This window comes from Perissodus microlepis, chromosome 13, assembly GCF_051167445.1.
Source record: "Perissodus microlepis isolate ML-2025 ecotype Zambia chromosome 13, ASM5116744v1, whole genome shotgun sequence".
NCBI classification, from domain to species: Eukaryota; Metazoa; Chordata; class Actinopteri; order Cichliformes; family Cichlidae; genus Perissodus; species Perissodus microlepis.
Genome location: NC_140473.1, coordinates 33,326,367 through 33,350,912, shown reverse-complemented (window position 1 = coordinate 33,350,912; position 24,546 = coordinate 33,326,367). Strand labels below are relative to the sequence as shown.

Here is a 24,546-nt window from a genome sequence, read left to right as displayed (position 1 = left end):
AAAAATCTTACGTGTTACATACTTTTTTTAGTCTTTCTTTACTTGGCATCCAACACATTTAATCGTTCTTGAGTTTTTTGACTTTTGAATAAGGGGCGTACACATTGAGAAATTAGAGAACTGTGCCCAACAAGACTGCAGCTCGTGTCTTGAATTCTTGGGGTTAGCTCATGTTGCAACACTAAAAGAGGTTTAAACAGTCTTTTTCACAATATTTAACATGTATTATATGTCAGAGGTGACTAGTGTGCCAAAGCACAATCAAAGAATACACCCCGAAAACTGAACACATCTTGCAATTTTATTGTTAAAACAGCTATGTTACTTAGCAGGTATTGTACTTTTTATGAGTCTTCATAGGAGCTACTAGGTCCACCTCTGGGTATCTGCATATGTGCCAAAAATGTTCTTATTGGGTTGTCTGTTCACAAGAATACTTTGTACTGGTTGTTATACACCACTTTTCTACTCTACCTGAACACTCAATACACTTTTTTGCCTCGTTCACCCATTCACACAAGCACATATGTGCTTTCAAACATTATCACACATTTATACTACAATGGATGCGTCACATAGCAACTCTCCCCCAACACTTGGCATGCAGACCTGCTCTACCTCCTGAGCTACAGCCACCCCCCTCGCTGCCCTTCAACAGAAGACTGCTCAAAAACGAACAAAACAATATCTGCCCAAGGGATCGCTTGTCTTCTTCCCCCAATCTGTTCTACTATGAACATGATTTCTTTGAATGTTTTCAACCCAGCTGTGTAATCCTTAGAACTGGTTTGATGACATGACTGTCATTCATGTGGCTGTTATTCACAACTTTTAGATTATGTGGAAGTGAAAATATTGATTTTTATTGGAGGTTTGTAGATCTTACTCTGGACACAGTCTGAATATGTCACACTACATAGTTACAAGTGTGGTGCTTAAACAGACAGTGTTGCCTTCAGCAGCATCTCAATGAGTTTTGTGAACATTTACAACATGTTGATCCTCTGACGACACAATTTAATGTTACACATTAGCCCGAATAAACATAAACAGGCAGGGTGGGGCGCGCAGGCAGTAACAAACAGAGGACGACACAGGGCTTAAATACACAGGGAGAACGAGGGAATGGGACACAGGAGGAGAGCACAGCTGGGAGTAATTAAACATGACAAGAGGCAAAACTGAAAACATAACATAGGACACGGACTGTCAAAGTAAAACAGGAAACAACACAGAGATGCAGCCTTGACAGGGCAGACAGAGCAAACATGGAAGACAGAGGCAGAAACAGGAAGCCTAAGAACCGTAAATAACACTGAAACCAGTGACTAGAGACTCTAAGACGAAACATAAATAAACCTGAAATTTGATTTTTTTTTTTTTCAATCTAAACTTGATCTCCAAGCATAACCCTTGTAGCCAAACACAGCAGTAAGACATCTCTTGGTCACCAGGTGTGATTTTGCCAGAATGTCCTTTAAAGAAAGACCCACGACCCATCTTGCCTTTTGGTTGAGGCAATGAGGTTCTCATCTAAGACTTTCCAGTCCATGGCTCAGTTTTGGTTTCATCTGACCACAGCACTTTCTCCCAAGACTCCTCTGAACATCTTTTAGATGTCCACTGGCAAATTCAAGACAGGCTTGAACATGTGTCTTCTTGAGAAGGGGGACCTTGCAGGCACTGCAGGATTTTTATCTAGCTACCTTCAGCTCTTTAACAGGTTCCTTCTGATTTCTGAGGCTGGTGACTCGGATGGATTCATCCTCAGCAGCAGAGGGACTCTTGGTCTTCCTTTCCCGGGGCGTCCTCATGTCAGACAGTTTCATTGTAGCGCTTGATGGTTTTTGCGACTGCACTTGGGGACACATTAGCAGTTTTCCAGACTGACTGACCTTCACTTCTTACAGTAATGATGAACTGTCGTGTCTCTTTACTCAGCTGATTGGTTCTTGCCATAATATGAACTCTAACAGTTGTCAAATAGAGCTGTCAGCTGTGTACCACCCTGACTTCTGTACAACACAACTGATGGTGCCAACCCCATTAAGAAGGCAAGAAACTCAACAAATGAACCCTGACAGGCTCACCTGTGAGGTGAAACCATGTCAGCTGACTACATCATGAAGCTCACTGAGAGAAGGCCGAGGGTTTGCAGCCGTGGGTGGCTACTTTCAGAAATGTTTAGAGATATTTACCATTATGACGTTCATAATTCCATATATCTTGCTTAATGAATATTTGATGTCTTCAGTTTGGATCTACAACGTAGAAAGTAGTAAAATAAAGACAAACCATTAACCATGTCCAAACATCTGACTGGTAGTGTACACCATATCACTGTGGCCTGCCCCAAGGATCGAGTCCTCCAGGAAAAACAAAGTTCTCTGATTTCCTTGCATGGAAGACTGAGCATGCATCGATATTGCTTAGAGCAGCGGTCCCCAGCCCCCGGGCCTCGGACCGGTACCGGTCCGTGAGTCGTTTGGTACCGGGCCGCGAGAGTTGAGGCTCAGGTGTGAAATGTATGGTTTTCAGGGTTTTTATCGGTTTTCAGCGTTATTTTGTTATCGTTTTGATCGTTAACTCTGTTTTCCTGGGTCTTTTCACGTGTGTTATGAATAAATCTTCTTTTGTTCGGTACCAGTACTAGTTTTATTTTGTTGTATTTATCCGCGACACCTTAAAGGCCGGTCCGTGAAAATATTGTCGGGCATAAACCGGTCCGTGGCACAAAAAAGGTTGGAGACCGCTGGCTTAGAGGTTGCAATGATTATTCTTTGACATTGTTTGATATTGTTTGGTTTGGGCTTACATGAGTCTGTTTAAGAAAGAGGAAGTACAGATGAGGTTCTGTTTAGCCTGGAAAATACATTTTATATTCTCATGAAAGGAAATCTTCCTCAGTGTGGTAGTAAGGAGTGGAGTAAAACTGACTACTTCTTGTCTCCCTCACAGATGGCTTTGTGCTCTTATTGGAATGGTTGTGGTTGGGATCAGTGTAATATGTGTAAGTATGTGACAGTCAGCTACATCACTAGAATAACTTCAAAGGTCACCTATGGGAAATGTTACGAGCCCTGTTGAGTAAAAAGTTTGAAATGGACCTGAAACATTGTTCTTTAAATGTAAACAACGCATGCATCATGTAAGCCAGCTGGTATAAATGTAACTTTATATCCATTAAATGTTCACTGCAGTATGTAGTGCCTTATGTGTGTGTTAAACCAGATAATGATTTTTATATTTAGAAAAGCTAAAAAATGCTGGAGCAAGAGTCACAGCTCTGTATGTGCCTGATAAACAACACAGATTTCCTGTTTCACATTACTCTGCAAATCCAGTTCTGCTAATGGGAGTCTGACTTCTCAATGGTTTCCATGATCAAATCTAAAAGCAACTGTCTTTTTTCACTGTTGTTAAAATTGCTGATTATTATATATTTTATATTATTCATTAAAATGATAATTTGTTTGTTCTAGGTTCCCTTTGCTAGAGACATCTATGGTCTGATTCTTCCTAACTTTGGTGTTGGTTTTGCCATCGGTAAGATTACTACGTGTACTAATTCCACCTATGAATGTGTGCAGACTTTGATCATGTAAGAGCATTATGATTGTGTTACAGGCATGGTGGATTCCTCTATGATGCCTATAATGGGTTACTTGGTGGACCTGCGGCACGTGTCTGTTTATGGAAGTGTGTATGCGATTGCTGATGTAGCTTTCTGCTTGGGATTTGCAATAGGTAAGCAAGAGCAAACGCCATAAAACATCCATATGTTTTAACCTCAGGCTAAAATAGCAGTATCAGTTCCTGGAAACCTTTGGTCATCTTGCTTGTGTAATGGTGGAGAACTAATCCTTGGCTAGAGACACACGGAGGGGAAATGATTTACAGCTACAGTCATTGCCATGGCATTCATGCATACATCGAGGACATGAATGCCATAGCTATTTCATTTTTATGATTTCTTTGAGCTGTTCACATTTAAGTGTGGAAGCATTGTATAACATATTCCAAAAAACATACTCACCCACCCAATCAACTCATTGTTTTGAGGAGTTGCATTCACTTCCATGGACACAGGTATTCTACAAACATCTGTGATAGAATGGGTCATTCTCAGGAACTCGGTAATTCAAGCATGGTACCATGATAGTGTTCCACCTGTGCAACAGCTCCACTCGTGAAATTTCCTCACTACTAAATATTCTGCACGACTGTTAGTGGTATTATAACAAAGTGGAAGGTCTAAGGAGCTTGGAAAGAAAAGCGTCTGGACTTCTTTAAGTTGCTTGAAGACGTTTCACCTCTCATCCGAGAAGCTTCTTCAGTTCTAAGGTCAAATGGTGGAGAGTCCCAGATTTAAACCCAGTGGGAGTTTCCCCCCAAAGAGGGACAAAAGGACCCCCTGATGATCCTCTACCTAATCACATGAGCCAAGGTGTGAAAGCAGGTGTGGGTCACAATCAGCCAGGGTTTCGGGTGAGCTGTGAAACCTGGCCCCACCCTATCATGTGATTTCCTGAGGTCAGATGGCCCAGGGTGTGAGTGGGCGTTAAGGCGACTGTCTGCCACACCCGTCTTCACACCTTGGCTCATGTGATTAGGTAGAGGATCATCAGGGGTCCTTTGTCCCTCTTTGGGGGGAAACTCCCACTGGGTTTAAATCTGGGACTTTCCACCGTTTGACTCTTAGAACTGAAGAAGCTTCTCGGATGAGAGGTGAAACGTCTTCAAGCAACTTAAAGAAGTCCAGACGCTTTTCTTTCCAAGCTCCTTAGACTACGATGACCTGGATGACTGAGAACCTTCACAGACAACAAAGTGGAAGCATTTGGAGACGAAAGCAACTCAGACACAAAGTGGCAGGCCACATAAAATCTGACCGCTTAGCTGCTCTGCAAGGTGATGAACTCCACCAAACCAACAGACTAAACCAGTAAGTGGTCCGTTTTCTCCTGATGCAGGTCCATCTATTGGAGGTTCCATTGCTGAAAGTATTGGCTTCCCTTGGCTGATGACCATCATCGGAATAGTGGATATAATATTTGCTCCTCTCTGCATCTTTCTGAGGAACCCACCAGGACAAGAAGAGAAAATTGTAAGAGTCCAAATACACCTAAATACAGTCAGCCAGCTGCTACATTTGTCACAAAACAGCTGTGTGGTAGTCCAAGGGCAGAGCCAACGATTCGGGAGACAGGAATGAATTCAAAAAGCAGTTTTAATGCTGTTACCTGAGAGAGAAAACTAGAAAAATCAGATCAGAGAAGCACACAGCCATGAGGGAACACGTGACAAAGCACAAGGACAAACTCAAGCAATAAATACAGAGAAATGCTCCTGAGCTAACACCAGAAATGCTGTGATTATGTTACACAACTTGAGTACAATATGTGAATTTCAAAATTCAGGTTCTGTCAGAAAGTTTTCAAAATCATGCACAGTTAAAAAAAACAACCAAGAGCACCCCGATGTTTGATTCAAGTAACTCTGACGCGCAGTCACTGAAACACTTTTCAACAACTGTCATTTCAGGCGATTTTAATGGACACAAACTGTTCAATGAAGACGAGATCGTACTCTACTCAGGGGGCATACTACCAGGGTGAAGACATGGATCCAGAATATGACGATTATGATTAACAGGACCCCAGCCATGCAGGGTAACCCTTCAGAGGATCTATTTTGTTGTACAAAAAGAAGGAATAGAAGAAAATCACAGCAAATGAAACGAAACAGCCAAGATATTTCCACGTGAATGTCCTGCATTCAATCGTCACTGTTCACTGTCTTCTTAGCAGTTGTACTGGAGCAAACCAAAGTTGTCCTTTATCTGTGGTCTCAAGCGCATTGTGTTGCACGTATTTTGTTTAGCCAACAGCCTTATTCGATGGGAGCAAAACACCTTTTAGGTGCAGTTTGCTGAGCTGTCTTCATCCATGTACTGGACATTCAGTTTTAACATAACAGCCCTGGGTATTAGTGTCAGATTTAGGTGTGTAACCTGGCATTAAAAATGGGGATTTGTGCGATAAGTCAAGTTTGTCAAAATCCAGGAGGATTTGTCAGACGATTTCTTTTGATATTTCCATGAAAGGCCTCCCCCGCACCGCTGCTGTAGATGACCTGTGTCAGGAAGTTACCACACTTAGATGAGGAATGTATTCTTAAACACATTATCAATACATGTTTATCCTTCTAGCAAGAACAGAGACTGTATGTTTTTAGAATCTCTGAAACCTTCAATGGTAAAAGTCAATTAGAATAAAGCCCATGTCCAGATTACACCAGTGCTACCAGCATATACCACAGCTTAGTCACACGCATACTTTAGCACAACAGCATGGACCCCGTCTTGGGGCTCTGGTCTGCAATGGTCGGCTTACTAATAGAAATAAACATGTTACAAAAAGTCTTTACAACTATTTTCCTCATTCACAACAAATGTATGAGGTACTTTTTAAATAATGTACACATTATTGTGTGAATGCTTTGATGAAAGGCGAGCCAACACAGGTCCTGTTCATGCTGCTGGTGAAGCATTTGTCTGCTATGACGGAAACCAATCTCTGGGTTCTGCACTACCTTCAAAGCCTGTTAAACAGTTTATATGGTTTATGGATGCAACTTGCTAACCACTCTAGCTAGCACTGATTTCACTCATATGGACAAAAGTACTGTGTTGCTGACACATTACCCCTGCATACTGTGCTCAGCCATGGAAACCAGTTACTGAGTCAGCAGTGTTGATTTTTACACAGTAGCATTCAGTGACCCCGACTGTAACTTCACCTGTTACACTGTGGCTGAGCCGCTGTAACCATAGCGACTCTTAACTCTGGAGGGGAGACGTTTGAGTTTATACGCCTGTGGCATTGTCACTGAAAACACCTGCATTCCAATACTTTTGTCCATATGGCTCCAAAACAGCAAACCTCTACGTGTGAGTCGGGAAAATAACAATGGCATCATGAAGGCTGTGTTGCTGTAGGCAGAAGAGCAGAGTTGTAAGAAGACACATTGGACCTTTATGCTTTCTATTGCCTCAAAACTGCCAGTGTAGTTTCATACTGATTAATAAATCAGTTGTGTCTGCAGCAAAAGATTTGGACTAATTACTGTTGCTTTAAATGTTCCAGTCTGACTGGCATCTGAGAAGTGCTCCTTATATGTCATAGTTTTGGCTCACGAAGAGCACCAACGTCCGTTTGGACACAGTTTGGTTTGTAATGTTAACTGGACTCAGGTCTGGGCTCCTTCTAAAGTACTGGCTCAGTGCATACTGGGACTATGAGCTGAATGACTTCATAAACACTGACGCAATCCTGACTTTAACCGTAAGCTCTTCACTTTCTAAAATAGTGTAAAAATGCATAATTGCAAGACTTTGTTGGGCGCAGAGTTTTATGTGTACTGGAATATATTTATTAGAACAAAAATTCAAAACAGACAGAAGGAAATTGATTTAAAATAAAACTTTAATTCATTCATTTCTGAAGGGAACCAGATGAAGCATACAGATCCTATTGGACAACACAACAGCATGCAGTTTCTGCACTGATTTTTATTGTGGCCAATAGTGGAAGCAGCAGCATTTTGATTGACAGTTAGAAGCGTGTAACCAGCTGTGGTTGAGTATGGGGTAGGGTTGTTTCCTGGTGACCTTGCCCTGAGCCTTTCTGAGCCATCATTAATGTTGTTTCTTACATCTGTGCTTCCTGTGCTGTGTCAAAATATCTGTTATGGAAAAGACAAGAAGTCTGCGTTGAGAAGCTGTATCTGTTTAGTACAATCACAACGAGCTCCACCAGAGCGGAGGAGTAGGTCAGCATACTAGAGAACATGTTTATTGTTGGCTTTGATATGTTAGAATGTGGAGCTGGCAGCAGCTGTGTGCTATACTGCTAACCTAGAAACACTTGCGATTGCAGCGATGTGCTCCTGCATTCTGTTGGCTTGTATGTATGAAGTGCATCTGCAACAAGAACTAGCAAATACAAGCATCCATGAGTCAGGATTGTAAGATTGTAAGCAGAGCTTCATGTGTAGCAGTGACAATGACAGCGTGAGTCAAGAGGGCGTGGCCACATTTAAATCAGGTACAGAATGTGACTCATGACGCAGTGTGACTGGGCGTCATTCATAATCATTCGTTTATAGGTGACCCCAGAAACATCTGAGTTTGTAATGATAATAATGAATCATTAATTAAATTGTTTGATAGAAAATAAAAACACATGCACAGGGTCACTTCAAGTCAAATTTATTTGTACAGCTCTATTTAGACATGAGGTAAATCAGAGCGTGTTCACAGAGGGAAAGAAAGTTTCAAACATACGATAGCGTGTATGATGTGCACGCTGTGTCGAGTGCACAGCGTGCACATCATACAGTAATATAACGGGTCAAGAACATAAGCTACCTTCAGCTGCTGATGCACAACGGATGGACCGTTTGATCTGACGCAGACAGTCTTGCCAGTGACAGGTATCCCCTCACACTCTTGAACCTCGATGTGTTAACCACTACACTATGGAGCAATGGTGTGAATGTTATATTGAAAGTGCAGAACTGGACTGACCTTCTATTACAAGCTTAATTCATTCCAACTGAAAGCAAAAACAGAGAAATGTCTGTATCATGACAGCGTAGCTGAGCTTACAGGATAACTAGCTTGTGCAACAAATGATTATTGAATGCAAGCTTGATTCAGTGCAGTTTTTGGCTCTGCCCCGTAACCTTTGAACCATCATGAGATTATGTCTTAAGATAGATGACAGATCATTTTTTGTTTCTTTGTAGTATAGCGCTGTTTGTCAAAATGTTTGTAAAACTACAAACTAATTAGTTGTTACATTTTGATGACCTTGTTTCTTAAAAAAAGGTTCATGTAATGTTTATGGTGTTTATAATGTACTGAATCTTGTGCCATATGCTTTTTCTTTTTCCTCTTTCTGATGAACTGTGAAAACCTGTACTAGATTTAAGCAAGAGTAAAATACTACCATTAATATAAACTATCTAGACTTGTTTATCCAGAACGGGCCTCGCTGGACTGAGCTGGGATCAACACGCCCGACACTCCTCTCTGAATTCTAACGACCAATCTGCGAGTCGTTTCTGGGTATTTTTGTGCACGTTTTGTGGTTTTGGTCAGAATCTATTGAAAATATGTCACTCTGTCAGTCTTATATGTATTTGACTGGATTGTTTTTCATACTTGTGGGAACACCATATGCTCTATTAAATGTTGTATACTGTGAAAAAGCAGTTTTCTCCGTAAAGATGACACCTCTAAATATCTGGACGGCAGGGTTTTCTGCACAATTAACCTTTGGTGAATTTAAAACACTGAGCATTCAGACCAAATGTTGGTCGAGCTGAGGCTTCATATCATCCACATGATACCTCAGAATGCACACAAAAATAACATGCGTGTGGCTAACACGTAGCACTTTAACAGGTCCCAGAAATCCTCATGTTGATTGGTCGTGCCGAGTGCTTGAAGACAGCAGATGGGTTGTCATGACGGGGGAATGTGGGAGCAGACACTCTGTAATCAGACTGTCCATCTCAACACTGGCCTTCAATTACTTTGCAGATGCTCACACGATACCTCCTTTCCCTCTTCACTGAAGCCTGAAACACTTGTTCTTGCAGCAGTGTAGGTGAAGCAGAGCTTTCTATGTAATATTACATTTCTGTGTGCAACTATTTTACCAATTAGTTTCACAATTTCTGAAGGGGGCGGGGCTATGGCCTTACAAATGGTACACTACACAGCCTTCAATGAGGAGCTGGGGACATGCCATCAAAGATCATCATTCAATGACACTAGCAGCGGTGCCGTCTCTGCTGTGATGATTATCATTTTCAATGGTAATGCAAAACAAAATCCTTAATGTGTTAAAAAATAGCAGAGATGAGAAGTTATCGATGTATTTGATTGGAAACGAGTCTACAGCCTCTGCTAATTTCACACTAGGTTCAAGCCATTGCACTTTGTTATTAGACTGTTTTCCAGTCATTCAAGCATCGTTTGCAAATGTTTAATCAGACTCTGTTTCTTACTGTCAATCACTTAAAACTGTCAAGTTATCTTTGTGACTCAGTTCAATGAAAATTTTAATGAATTAATTAAAAATAAGTGACTTAAAGGCAAAATGAAGACATTTAAACTCAAATTCTAAACTTAAAAAAAGGATAATTTGAAAAACCTTTTAGAGGTTTTAAAGAATTGTTTAAGACATTAACGGGTAGGTTATTTTGGGGGTTAACCTAGTGCAACCAAAGAATACAGCAAAGGTACTGAGACATGGCGTCAGGCCACTCGTATACGGTAAATGAAAGGCTTGCACTTGGAACTTAAAAACTTTCTTAGGTTTCAAAGAACAACTTCCAAAAAACTTCCAGAGGAAACTACTGCAGCGAAGAGAAGGGGACCTTATTTCTGTCTCCATGAACTCTTTCAGCGTAGCAGCAGTCAGAGCCCAAACTTCAACACAAAGAGCAGTGATGAGTAGTCAGTCTCTGTTTCTAAAGCACAGTCACTGTTGTAATCTTTAAAGTCTCTGTGCGGGTTTTGCTTTGTGTTCATGCCTAAATACTGAGACAGACACGCGTGTCCTCGTTAGGATAGGGATTTGTGTTAGTGTGTGGGCCTGCAGCCTACAGGTTTATAGTGTTAACGGGTAATTATGTAAGAATGTGTTTCAGGTCATTTTACAGAGAAATGCAAAAGTAATGTAACAAGTAGTGTAACAAATGACATGCTCCTGGGAGTAATTAAGTAACAAATGCTTTTTGGCAATGGTGGTCACTCCCAATGTGGCGCCAACGAGAGCCCGATGAGAATCGAAAGGAAAGTTCGACAAGCGATATTGAGAATGGAACTGCTTTAAAACAGCCTTTCACACTGCCATTGGTCCCGATTGGTAAATGTAGCTTAGCTCTTCCTACAACACCCTCTTATATGTTCCCTTTCTTTGACCTCACACTGAGCCAACAGTAGAACAATCGATCTGAAACTGAGCACTTAGAGCAACGTAAAGGCTGAGGTTTTGATGCACATAAATACATACATGCACTTTTCCTACTGTGTGGCAATTTTAGCACAGAAGTCAAACTGTACAATGTTGTCATCATACATATTCACACTGGTCTTTGCATGTAGCGTTATAGGTGCACCTCTCATGAAAACAGGCCCAACTGAGCAGCTTTCCCATCCATAGATGGTCCTGGTTTCTGTGGAAAATATGGTGTTGGCTTTAAGCCACTACGTTTCCAAATTCAATCTGAATACACCGTGCTTTCTAGTGTCACAGCTAACTTTTGGTTTTGGCCTTCCAAGTGGAATTTCTTGATAGTAAAATAAAGCTTTTTGCGACGCTGAGTTCACTACAAAGGCTGAACGATGGTGTGCCAATCATCATGTGAAGACTTGCATCAAAGTTACTGACATAAGCCCCGAGTTTCTCCCGACGCATTAATCAATAAGTGCTGGTTCGAAATAACTTGGGCAGAGAAAAAGCGTTTTGAATGTCTGTGTGAATGAAACTGGTAGTAAAGAGCGTTTTTTTAGCGCTCAAGCAGAGAAGCAACAACACGATGAACCAATGGGAGTTCATGTGATTTTGTTTATTTAGCGTATGTACAATAAAGCTTCATCACACGAGGCTTTCTCAAAAAACAACATCCGTCATACATACACACAAAAAACACACCATCTTAATCTGCTCAAAGCAGTGGTCAAAGCAGTGGGCGGAGCTTTTACTCACTGTGGAGTTTCCAAGGTGAGGGCTGTGAGTGGGGGCAGAAGCGTGTGAGTATGGGTTCAGTGGACGAGGAAATGCAGCAGCAGCAGAAGTGCTTTATAAAACAAATATTGCACAAAGATCAAAAGACAGCTATAGCAACCAGTGTGTCAATATCCACAGCACATAAGCAACAGATTAACCACAGCAGACAGGAACGTTTCTGATCTTGTTGAACCTTCAGTCGGTAACACTGGAGTGCGAAGAGCAGATTGTAGGCTCGTCTATGCAGATCTTCACTCGTGGCTTTTGAATAGGTCAGCTTCACTGACTTCACCCATTCACACCTGCTGTCCACTGACAAAGTGACGTTCAACCAGAAGCCACAAGGACACCGAGCGAGTCACAGGTGAATAACATCAGAGACTAACTGCTGTCAGCAAAGAGGAGACATTCTCATAGTCACAACAATGAAGAGGTTTGCCTTTACACCTGCTGCTGTTGTACTTCATTCACTGCAGTGTTGTAGCTCCTCATTACTTACACATGAAGTCTATTTAACAACAAAAGGCTTCTTCTATTCGAGCGTTTCATACAGTACATCTCCTTCTTTAGCATCACATGACACGCACACAGAGCTGCTTCCCGTACGCGCTGTGACGCTAAACAGAAAAACAAACAAAGGGCGAAGCCAACGACAGACTGTGTTCAGGGTTAAGGGCAGATTTCCCCAACACGCAGATGTCTTCTTGTTCTTAGCAGCTGTAAACAGTGAATGAAGATCATGGCGCTTTGGGAGCTATAGCTGTTTTTTGACACAGTCAAACAGACTTAATGCTCGGCATTTTAAAGGACGGACGGAGGGAGGGTGGTGCCAAACAGCTGTGTGCAGACACAACGTGGAAAAGAACAGACATTCATTTGGAAACAACTTAAAGGCAAACAATCAGGATCAAACCAGGTGTGGATTAAAAACACAGGTGCTAAAGCGGTTTCAACATCACACAGGCTCCCGGCTCACATTCAGAGATCATGTCTCTCTCACACTTACCAACAACGTGCCGCAGAACCGCTGTTCACACCGGAGGAATGTTCTCAACGAAATATAACATTTACAGAAATATTCATAACTCGATGGGATCGTCTTGCACCCAGGGACGTTTAAAGAACAATAAAATAAAAACAACAGATTGTCTGAATACAGACCAACCAATCAAAACACTGAGGAAAACAATATATAAACGACACCATGTGCAGAAGTGAAACCCCAACGATCGCTAACTCATTCAAACATTTGACAAAAGAAAAATCAAGACTGCTCGCAGGATCCTTCGGCCAACAAAATACAAACCCTTGTTGCTCTTCATATTTCATAACTGTTCTCCAAAATAAAGGTAAGACAGCAACCTGCATTAAATGCATACAGTGACATTCTCAGGTCGCAGGAAACCAAAGGGATCGATGTGTAGCTGGCGTTCGATAACTCACGTGCAACTTTCATTCTTCCCTTTAAAAACCTCACGCATGGAAATCAGTAGATCAATAACGGCTTTACCGGCCTTGAAACAATTTTCATTTTGACATGAAAAAGGAAACAAACACAAATTACAGGTGACGCTCGACGCCCACATCCCCGTATTTTAAATGCACAGTCTTATTTTAGTGCAGAGCCTCCACACAGATCTGCTCTTCGGTAATGTCGTCCAGCAGCGGCACATCTACGGGGCTGCACATATCGCTGTCGTAGACCTCAGTCCCCAGGAGGGCCTCCTCCTCCAGACCTTCTTCTTTGCCCTTAAAGCCTCGCTGCTCTGAAGGAGAAGTGCTTTCCACCGACTCCAAGTCCTCGATCCCTGCGCGGTAGTGAATCATTAGCAGGGTGAGGGCCTGGAGTCTCTCCCCTGACTTGGCCAGGGCAGTGCTGATAAGGGCCTTGCGGCGTGCATCTGTGGCTTCCCTCTCCTCCAGCAGAAGGGTGTTATTGTGCTCCAGCTCCTGGTCAATTTCCTGTTGCAGTTTGTCCAGCATCAACTCCAACTTCTGGGAGCGCTCGTCTGTGGGCAGCCCCCGGTAAAGGTCGCGACCTATCTCCTTCACAGCTATGAACACACTGTCGTCCAGCCCGCCCTCCTTACGTACCAGTTTACTGCTCCCACCGCTTCCAGCTGGCTGCTTTGAGGGGCTGGCACCACTAGTGTACGTTTCAGTATCGCTGCTTTCATTGTCAGATGTGTTGGGGGTATGTTTAGGCGAGGGCTCCACCGCTCCCGGCACCACGTCGGCTACCTGTTCGGTAAACCGAGCCTTGGGCACCTGGCGAAGGTTAAGCAGACGGGAGCTGGTGTTGATAATGTGGCGAGTTAGACCCGTGGTGGCGCGGTTTATGGTGGATTTGGCTTCGAGGTCAGCTCCACGGCGTTCGGCTGTGGCCACACAAAAAGGATTTTCAGTGAGGCACTTCTCCTGGCACTTTTTGTGGCAAACATAGGCGCAGACCATACACTGAGAGGCTGCCTTGGTCCAAACCTTTTTCTTGCAGTACTCACACCAGGTGGGGTTCTGGAACTGTGTGTCCTGGAAGTTATGACGGACCTCCTGCAACTGCAGAGCGCTGTAGGTCAAGTCCTCGCGTGGTGCTGCAGGGACGGGCTCCCTCTCCCTCAGGTCCTCCTCCTGAACACTGCCCTCTGTTTCTCTTTCCACCAGCCCAACTGGATAGTCCAGCTCCCCCTCAGCTAAGTAACAGAAGTTTAAAGTAACATCTCCATAACACAGCTTCTCATTGAAACCTTTGTGGGTGCTGAGGCTGCGTAATGCAGTGCGACTGACGTTAGCTCTGGGCTCTGGAGCCCCCAACCTGAAGGTGCTCTGGTACTCTCCTGAAGATGTGGCCATACATTCCAGAGCTATGTGCTCCAACTGGAGGCTCACATGACCCAGGCATATCAGACTGCCCAGTTTAAAGGGATCTTTGCACCACAGGGCCACATTAAGGTATTTATGGTTGCTCTCTACCTCAAACACCACAGACGCCTTGGACCAGTGTGCCGTTTGGTTACGAAACATGGTTTCTGTGGATTCCCAGAGGGAGTGGTCCTCTACACTGTCCCGTGTACTGGAGGAGCTCTCTGATGCTTTGTCCTTTGCTTGATCGGCCTTGCTGCTGCTGGTCACAGTTGATGGAAGCACCTCCTCACTCGTGTCCGTTGCCTTGCTGGACTGTTTCGCCTCCATTTGTTTGACACATGCCTTCTCAGTGGCAGACTTGTCCTCACCGGGTCCAGCGCGCTGAACCTTTTCTGGAGACTTTTCTGAAGCACTGGTCGTCTTAGTAATGGAAGGAGCAGCGGTGACGTTAGCAGCTGCAGAATCCACACTTTCCAAAAGGCTCGTTTCGGAGGATGCCGACGTCAACCTTATCTGCGGTCGTGGTGGAACTGGAGGGCGGGAAGGGGGAGGTGGGGGAGGGACAGTAGGGCGTTGCAGAACCTCCCCTGGATCACTGCTGGTCTTTTGTGGGGAGGGCTTTGGTGATTCTTTGGGCTGGGGCTTTAGTGGTGACTGGAGACCCACCAGGTTTAACTTGCGGTTGAGGATGGGTGATATAGTACCAAGAGGCTTAGAAGCCAGGTTGGCTACAGTCCTTTTGGGGCTTTGGTTTACTGTAAGTAAGAAATCCTCCTTGGTCTCACTGATAATTGTGGCACTGCTATTTTGCCCAGCAGTGCCACCGCTAGACTTGGATTCCACAATCAACTCTTCAAACTCAGAGTCTATGTCCTTGCTGTCAGACAGGTCAGAAAGGGTGCTGATGGGGGCTGGCTCTTCCTCATAACCTGCTTGCTGGGACATGAAACCAATTTCTTCTAGCTGAGCAAGTCCTTCCTGCAGAGCTGCCTGGTTTCCCAAAGAGGGAGTCTGATGACGTACTGGTCTCTCGTAAAGTACCAACACCTTTTCTCCGGCCTGCTTTAACAGTTTTGGTACCTGAACCGAGGACGTCACTTTAACACCTGTTAACGAGAAAAGAAGAATGAGATCATGCAAGTTTCAAATTAGAAGTGCAAAGAAACGAATGACGTTTTCATGTTAGAAAGTAACACAAACACCTCGGACCTCCAATTTCAATGAGACGATCACCCTTTTGCAGCTCTGCCAAAGCTGCTGGGGAGTTGGGCAAAACTGTCTCGATGCAAACATGCACTGCATCGCCCTCACTGGCAGTGACGTGCCTGAACGTCATCCCCACGCTGCCACATGTCCCCTTGATAATCTCCGTCTGATGCAACGAGAGAAAGAAGAAAAAAAGCACAATTAAGACGACCACCGACTAGTGGTTAAAAGTCACACACGTTTACAAATGTACGATCCTTTAACTTTGTATACGAGTAGTAATGCGGTGTGAGAGAGGTTTAATGTAATCTAATCATACGCTGTTTTGGAAGAAAGTGTAAATAATTAGGTCTGAGAAATAAAAAATATTGCAAAAATGAATTAGTTTCTGTTTTTTTAAGCTCCTTCCAATGAGTCCGAGTTAGCAGGTTACTGTGTTTGAAACGGTCACATACAGCGTCTTGAATAATCAGACCCCATCTTTGAGACCTGATGGGCACCTAAACCGAGCACTGTTGAGCACAGCAGGTGCCCCCACGTGTTTTAAGATCAGGTTTAAAACTTTCCTTTTTGCTAAAGCATATAGTTAGGGCTGGATCTCTGAAGCTTAGGCTGCTGGGGGATTCCCATGATGCACTGGGTGTTTCTTCTTCATTCATTTTTAATCAATCTTTTTGTTCAACCCACTAAATTAAAGCTGAAAGTCTGCACTTCAACTGCATCCTAGTTGTTTTATTGAAAATTGATTGTGGTAATGTACAGAACCGATGGTAGAAAAAAGCTGTATGATATTTTGTGACCTAACTGGATGTTCCAGGTAGAAAGAACAGGTGGAAAACACATGAAGAGACCCATGTCTGGTTTACAGAGCACAATAAAGGGGGGCTGACACGATGTGAGCAGACTGAGACAAACGACTGTAATTTCCCTGCTGTGGATTTGTTACAGTTCTGCTGGAAGGCAGTGAGTGAGTTGGTGCTGTCCATGAATAAGCATTTGATCTATATAGTCTGCACAGTTGGTTAAGGTGCACATGTAGTCAAACATCACATTATATACTGTTTATAAAAACTGATCCATTCTCTTTATGTCAAATGTTTCTTACTTATTTTAAAATTTCTCATTATACGGGATAAGTAAGTTTGACATTTTAAACCTCTCCATTTTCATTCATCACACAACTGCGGGAAGCACAGTCAGCACTGATGCTTCCCAGCACCATCCAGCAGACCGTACTGCAGGAGTCAGCATGGTCCCCTGCCTGGGTGGGTGTCCTCCAAGTACTCTGCTTCCCCTCAGTTACACGAACTGGTGTTTCTAAATGATCTACCCAACATACAGTACAGTGTGTTTAAACAGAATAAAGAGCGACATGTTAGCGTGTAGCTGTGAGTGTGTGCATATTTGCCTGCACCATTGTGTCGCACATTGATAAAATCTGGAGCAGGACTCCAGCCATGCATGGGGCTGGGAATATTTCAGCTCAGTGTGAGAGTCTTCATTGTGCTCTGCTGCCATTAATGGGCTCACTGGTTTCCTTTCTCGTCTGCCTCACAAACAGCGTCACCACTTGCTTCCTGTGTGTGTAGTTGTATTACTGATATGTTGGGTACAATAGAGTTCCATTTGGGGAGAAAAAGAGGTTCCCGGCGAAGTGAATCGTGGAGAAGGGTAAGTAGTGGACACGATCTGGTCTCCAGGAAATGAAGGTAAGTTAATATAATGTTCTCTGAAATGATTAAAAAAAGATTGAGTGTGTGTCTCAAGATTTAATCTGATCTGGCCATGTTGAAGACTATAACACTGCAGAGTCAACAGGTTGCTGCAGGCCAAAATGAAGACGTTAACCCAGCACATCCTACAGGCACCTACTGCATAACACATGATCAAAAATGCACTAAGTGTGCAACTGTGAGTCAAGCTCATACTAATGAGAATTACAAAACGATTCAATGACTGATGTTTATATGAATACAGGCTTGTTTACTTTTGGTTTTCTACACTCTTATGAAGAGTATGTTTTAATAAACACATTACCAGCTGTGCAAAGTTATAAAACTGGTCTGTAGATACAAATGCAGAAATGGATTGGAAAAACACAAATATCAGCCACTGTGAATCTCATTTGTTGATAGGCTGATGGGCGAAATGGACACTGCAGAGACATCAGAACTGAAATGGTTACTGATTGTGGTTTGGCAGGTCAATTATGCCTGAAGTCTACCGTATTTTCTGCACTATAAGGCGCACTTAAAATCCTTTAATTTTCTCAAAAATCGACAGTGCTCCTTATGTATGAATTCTGGTTGTGCTTACTGACCTCAACCGATTTTATGTGCTACACGGCGCTCAGAAATGTTTTAGTATGACTTTGGTAAGCTACGAAGCCGCACCGCTTGATGGATTGTCTGGAGCCTTGCGGAGGAATCTGGGTCCTAAACTCCGCCCGCTTCAGGTCCCAAAGTCAAACAAACACTGCAGCATCACTGAGAGTTAAAAACTGTCTAAATTCTTTCATCTTTAATAAAACGATCAGCGTTGCTGCTTTACCAGGTGTAACAATTAAGTTTAACATCCAGGCATCCATGAAAACAGAATTTATTACATTTAACAGAGTTAGAGGTTAGCAGGAAGTTAGCTCGCTAGCTTCCACATAAACATGATATAGCATGTTCTGACTGAGAGATTTCTGAAACAAATTCAAACGTACAGCTCTGCTGTCACTTCCAACATAAATGAAGACAGAAAACTAAACAGCAGTGACGTTTGTAGGGTTACTGAAGTTGGGCTAGCTGCTATATAACGATGTGCTACGTGATCGCTAGCGACACAGCTATGTTAGCATAAACACAGTGAAGCTGGAGGATGAACGCTAACTTTTTTCCACTCGATAAAAGTTAACGTGAAGGTTCCTGATGGTTAGAGACAAATGCAATCGCATGGCAGGATGCTGTAAACGGACCAGACTGCAGTCAGGAGAACAACTGAGATAATCCATCCACAATACCAGGTTAGTCATTAATATACTGCAACGACATGGGAACAGAACAGCTGCGAGAGAATACAGCATTAATGAATCAATGGTACAGAAGTGGAGGAAGCAGTTGAATAAAGTTTGACTTATCTGACTGTTTTGTTTAATGCGCCTTACGTATAAGAAAATATGGTAGTTGTAATGTGTGTCTATGAATGATAAAATAATTTCACTTAATTTAGACTGTGTAAGACAACATTTCTATATCACTAAGGTATTAACTAACAACTCTGCAAACACAGTGGCTGACTGCTTTATTTATTATCTGCTGCATGATACACTGGCATACGGCGGGGAGGGGGCGGGACTTCAGGTTCTGAAAGGTGAGAGTAGGTGATGAGGAGCAGCCTTGTAGCTGTGTGTATACAGCTGCTGTACCAATGCCTACAATAGATTTGCAGAGGAGAACACAAGTCCATCCTGCTCAAGTGCAAATAGACACACACACACACACACACACACACACACACACACACACACACACATAAACCAATATATGCGCAGTCACAGTCACTCATATGCACCCAATTATATGGCAGCACACACAAAGGCCCAGTGCTAATATTAGCTCGTTTTCAAGACATAAATCTGCAGTTTCATTTGTTTAAAAAACAAAACCCTCCTAAACCTGTTCTATTAGTTTGTATTTAAATACAGTGACCAAGTGTAGAAGGAGAAATTGAATATATGAACATAAGAGTAAGTTTACTGCAAAGTCAGCCACATTTAAAATGTGAAGGATTCATGGTCTTATAAACATGGTTCACGGCCTCGGCCATCAACACACTACGGACCAATAATCTTAGTATTGTATGTCATAGAAACACTTTTAAAAAGGGCATGTATTTCATTTACCCTGAAAGTACTCCACTATTTGTTTAAGGTGTACATCACTGCAGTGAGCTAGTAACACTGGGAGCATTTCTCCGTTTTCTGATTTTGCTGCCATCTTTCTATCACAGCTGTGGTCTTCTACTCCTCGTCAACCACTCATATGTTTTTGGTGGGCCAGCCCATGCTTACTATCTTACTAGGTATTACTTACTACTATCGAGCTTACTATCTGGAAGTCAAACTTGGGAACCACTAGCCCAGGGGTGTCCAACTCCAGGCCTCGAGGGCCGGAGTCCTGCAGGTTTTAGATGTGTCCTTGATCCAACACATCTGATTTGAATGGCTAAATCACCTCCTCAACATGTCCTGAAGTTCTCCAGAGGCCTGGTAATGAACTAATCATTTGATTCAGGTGTCGTGACCCAGGGCGAGATCTAAAACCTGCAGGACACCGGCCCTTCAGGCCTGGAGTTGCCCACCCCTGCTCTAGTCCATATTTGGCACAGATATTCCCACACAATATCCCAGGCACGTTGCTGTGTCCATCAGTGTACGATGTCCCAACTTACATGCTAAGTTGGGACATCTTAGGGGGACCTGACTGCTCTATGAACCTGGTGCATAATAAAAACCACACAGTCAAGAGCTCAAATCAGCAGAGCTGAAGCCCAGCAGACACCTGCCAGTTACAGACGCAGTGTCAACATGCTCAAATATCCAGCCCAAAGCCTTTAACTGTCTCTTAGAATTACCCAGATGTGGACTAGACCTGAGTGATATGATAAAATATATCAGATGGGGATATTAAAACGTCTGTTGTTTCATATTACACCAGTGGTTTTTTTGCTAAGCCCCCTTTGTTTTACAAGAAAATCTTTGCCTGCCCGTCCCTGATTTGAACCGGGGGAACAACTGTGTCAGGATCAGCCTGATGTTATTTGTATCCCACAGTAACTTTACTGTATGGGGAGCTAACATCTCCAAAATGTCAGGAGTAGTTAGTCATTACAAGTGTTTGTGAACTAAAAATCAAGACTGTGGGATCCTGTTTGTCCGTGGTTTGGAGAGCCCAGCGCTGCTCCCGATGCAGGGGAAGCTAATTCTGTCGGGGAGGCCTACCTTGGCACTTGTGCAGGTGAAGCCAAATGCAGGATATGCTTCATCATATGTTCTAGTGTTTGGCTTGGTTTGGAAACATATTTGGCGATGCTTCATTTCTGCTTTGCTTTTTTTCTTCTTCATACCGCGCCTCACAGTTACACTTCAGCTCTATAAATATAGAGTTGGGTGCATTGGTCAAACACTCTGCTCCAGGTATACAACAGCCAACCGAAAACACTTCACACAGGTAAATTTACTTCATTCGTTTCATGAGTACAAGCCACACAACAACCCTGTACTACCCTAACAATGCAACTCAGACTGGAGACACCACACTCATCGTCTGCAGGCCAGTTTCCTGACAACATACAGGAGCAGTAATGAAAGCCAGAGTCACTGCACATGAAGCCACATACGGCCCACGTTGATTTCATTTTCGATTAATTCATTTAAATGAAAAAAACCTCTGTGTGATGAATATAAGAAATATTAACTGCATTTAGAGACAATGCACCGTATTGTGATAGATATGATATTAAATGCCCTAAAATCAGGATATCAGATTTTGGTCATACCCTGCAGCCCCACTGTGGACATCAGACGCACCGTCATCGTTTCTGTGTCGTCTTTACTTTTCAAGAGAAAACATTGACGCCCTCAGTAAGTCACTGCTCAATATAGAAGCAGGCAGGTCGAGTCACTCACTGGACCAGAACAACACTTGGTTCAGTCGCAAAAATTCTACTTAAAAACAAGCAATGCATTACAAATATCAATGGGCCAATTAGCCTGTCGCTTGAGGGCAGAGATGCTGGTGTGAGGGCTGAAGTAACCTTAGCTCTCAGTACAATTTAAAGCATCCATCCATGTAAATTGTTGATTTCAATAAAATTCTTGACAATTACGGGGTGAACAAAGTTCAATAAAAAGTAATATATGGATGCTTTCTCCTCTGACTTCTGATAGAAGGTATCTTCTGTAAATTTCAGAGTTTAATTGCTGTGCAGAGGTAGTTGCTCTGAGGGCTGAGCAGCAGTGTCTAAACTAACCTTGTTAACATCGACTAAGACAACAAGTAGCTCCCGGTTTCTTGTCTCTGAGCAGGAAAGACAAACAAAGAACATCACAACCCTCAGCTGGATACATGTAAATGGAGCAATTCACCATCTATTCTAGCAAATCCTGCCTCTTTTATCTACACTGCCACAGAGAACAAATGAAAGGTTAATATGTTCAAATGGCAGCTTTCACTGCTTTAAAGTCGCCTCCTTTACCTGCAGGACAGAAACCCAGACAAGTCTTACTTTGATCTTCTGAATAAAACACTCACTTTGATAAGACATCTATTACACAATGGTGTATATCATAGGCCTTCTGCAACAAAGAGTCCATACAAATAAATTGGATTTTTTATTTTTATAAAAGGCTACATTTTAAATTACAAAAGAGTAAAATGAAAACATGCTATGAGAGTAGGTTTCCATGCTTAGATATTTCCTTTTTCCCTACAAAAGTATTTATATTTAGCTCATTAAATGTTATATGGATAAAATTAGAGAGCCCAAACTATAGAATAACTATATCCTAAAATATAGGGTGGCCGTAGCTCAGGTGGTAGAGCGGATCACCTACTCACATCTTCGATCCCAGGCTCCTCCAGTCTACATGCCAAATATCCTTGGGAAAGATACTAACCCCATGTTGCTCTCCGATGCATCCATCGGAGCGTGAATGCGAGTGAATGTTAGATAGAAGCACCTTAGATAAAGTGCTTGTGTGAATGGGTACAATTGGGTGGATGCACGAGTTGTATAAAGCGCTTTGACAGTAGAAAGCGTTATATAAGAACCAGTCCATTTCAAAGGTTCATGCAAAGCAAAGCCCCTACAAGCAGCCCATTCAAATGGCGGCCCAGGAGCAACGTCTGCCTGTGGCCCTGGCAGAAACAGCATAGTGTAGACGCAACACACCTAGTAGCCTAGCAATATTCAACCCACAGTGCACCATCTACTACACACAGATCGATGCTGATGGTTCCTAAAGATCACAACTTACAAAGGCACCACAATGACAAACAGCTTCCTGCAAAAGTACAGAGTTTCCCTGCATCTACAACCAGAGGTGCACTACCACGGCGAGGTCATGTGCAGCTCAGACAGCGCGTCCTGCTGTGTTTGCGAAGAAGATCCAGCCTTTGTCAGACTCTGAAACAGTGAAAGGCTGCATGCTGGCCATGGTGGATGAGGGGATAAATGATGAAGATATATAAGTGAGCGTGACGTCTGCTATTAAAGACAGTTCAAATATTCACAGGGTTAAAACTGTGGCGTCAGACGTGTTTGAAATGCTGATGGATAACCTGAAGAAAACTGATGTAAAGTCTGTAGCAGTAGACGAGTCCACAGACACAACTGATAATGCACAGTTGTGAATAGATGGTCGTGTTTTTCATGGCTTACTGCCGTTAGCGGGACACACAACTGTTTGAGAAAATTTCAGCTTTTTTCGAGGACAGAGGTCTGGATATGAAGTATGCTTGTGACGGATGGAGCTCAACCCATGGCAGTGAAGTGAGCAGTTTGGCAGCACCGTGGTTGGTTGTTGCACCTCAAATGATAACCTTACACTGCATTGTGCATCAGACGGCATTGTGTAAGTAAGCACGGTGCTCAAAACGGGCAGCGCGATTGGTTAAGGCGGAGCCTCCAGCACCACTTATTCCGCATGCTGCTCTCAGAAACGTCTGCTGAGCACCGTGACCTGCTACTGCACAATGATGTCAGGTGGTGTCCAAAGGCTGGAGCGTTTCTGTGACCTCAAAGAGGAGATCACAACTTTCCTCTGCAACAGCAGGCAAAAAAAACAAACACGCTTGAATCGCATACAACAGCTTCATGGCCAGTGTCGGCTTTCTGAGCGACACATTCAAACACCTGAATGACCCCTTCAGCAGAAGGGGACTTATCGGTCAGAGCAAAGGAAGCGGTCCTTCCATTGACGAGGGGAAGTTCATTCTCCAACTTGTAGCCATGGCACAGGATCTTCGCACTAACGGACCAGTAAAGTTCTGGACTAATGTCAATACACACCAGCGTCTTAACGTTAAGAATGTAGCCGTCGTCATCCTCAGTGTGTTTGGGTCAGCGTGCACATGTGAATCAAGCTTTTCACTCAATGAAAAGCAGCTCTCGTTGCTCACCGACTGACAACACGCTTCACCGCTGCCTTCGGATTGCCAAAACCAACGAAAACACAACCAACCAAAACAAAACAAAAAAAACTAAACACAACCAACCAAAACAAATCAAAACAAAAAAACCAAAACACAACCAACCAAAACAAAAAAACCAAAACACAACCAACCAAAACAAAAAAACCAAAACACAACCAACCAAAACAAACCAAAACACAACCAACCAAAACAAACCAAAACAAAAAAACCAAAACACAACCAACCAAAACAAACCAAAACACAACCAACCAAACCAAAACAAACCAAAACACAACCAACCAAACCAAAACAAACCAAAACACAACCAACCAAACCAAAACAAACCAAAACACAACCAACCAAACCAAAACAAACCAAAACACAACCAACCAAACCAAAACAAAACACAACCAACCAAAACAAAACAAAACACAACCAACCAAAACAAAACAAAACACAACCAACCAAAACAAAACACAACCAACCAAAAC

General features: G+C 43.0%; 2 protein-coding genes across 3 annotated transcripts in view; one reads left to right on the top strand and one right to left on the bottom strand.

The window, feature by feature from the left end:
* slc18a2 (solute carrier family 18 member 2) overlaps nucleotides 1-7,023 on the top strand; it is a 44,873-nt gene extending 37,850 nt beyond the window's left edge. For both annotated transcript variants that reach the window (XM_084949011.1, XM_084949010.1), the window contains 5 exons: nucleotides 2,959-3,010; nucleotides 3,483-3,546; nucleotides 3,628-3,747; nucleotides 4,974-5,107; nucleotides 5,545-7,023. In XM_084949011.1, coding sequence (XP_084805137.1) covers nucleotides 2,959-3,010; nucleotides 3,483-3,546; nucleotides 3,628-3,747; nucleotides 4,974-5,107; nucleotides 5,545-5,652 — 478 coding nt within the window. In that variant the 3' untranslated portion in view covers nucleotides 5,653-7,023. The remainder of the gene's footprint in view (nucleotides 1-2,958; nucleotides 3,011-3,482; nucleotides 3,547-3,627; nucleotides 3,748-4,973; nucleotides 5,108-5,544) is intronic.
* Nucleotides 7,024-8,256: 1,233 nt separating this feature from the next.
* pdzd8 (PDZ domain containing 8) overlaps nucleotides 8,257-24,546 on the bottom strand; it is a 46,697-nt gene continuing 30,407 nt past the window's right edge. The window contains exons 4-5 of the mRNA XM_084949009.1: nucleotides 15,879-16,041; nucleotides 8,257-15,775 (exon numbers count right to left, since the gene is read on the bottom strand). Coding sequence (XP_084805135.1) covers nucleotides 13,422-15,775; nucleotides 15,879-16,041 — 2,517 coding nt within the window. The 3' untranslated portion in view covers nucleotides 8,257-13,421. The remainder of the gene's footprint in view (nucleotides 15,776-15,878; nucleotides 16,042-24,546) is intronic.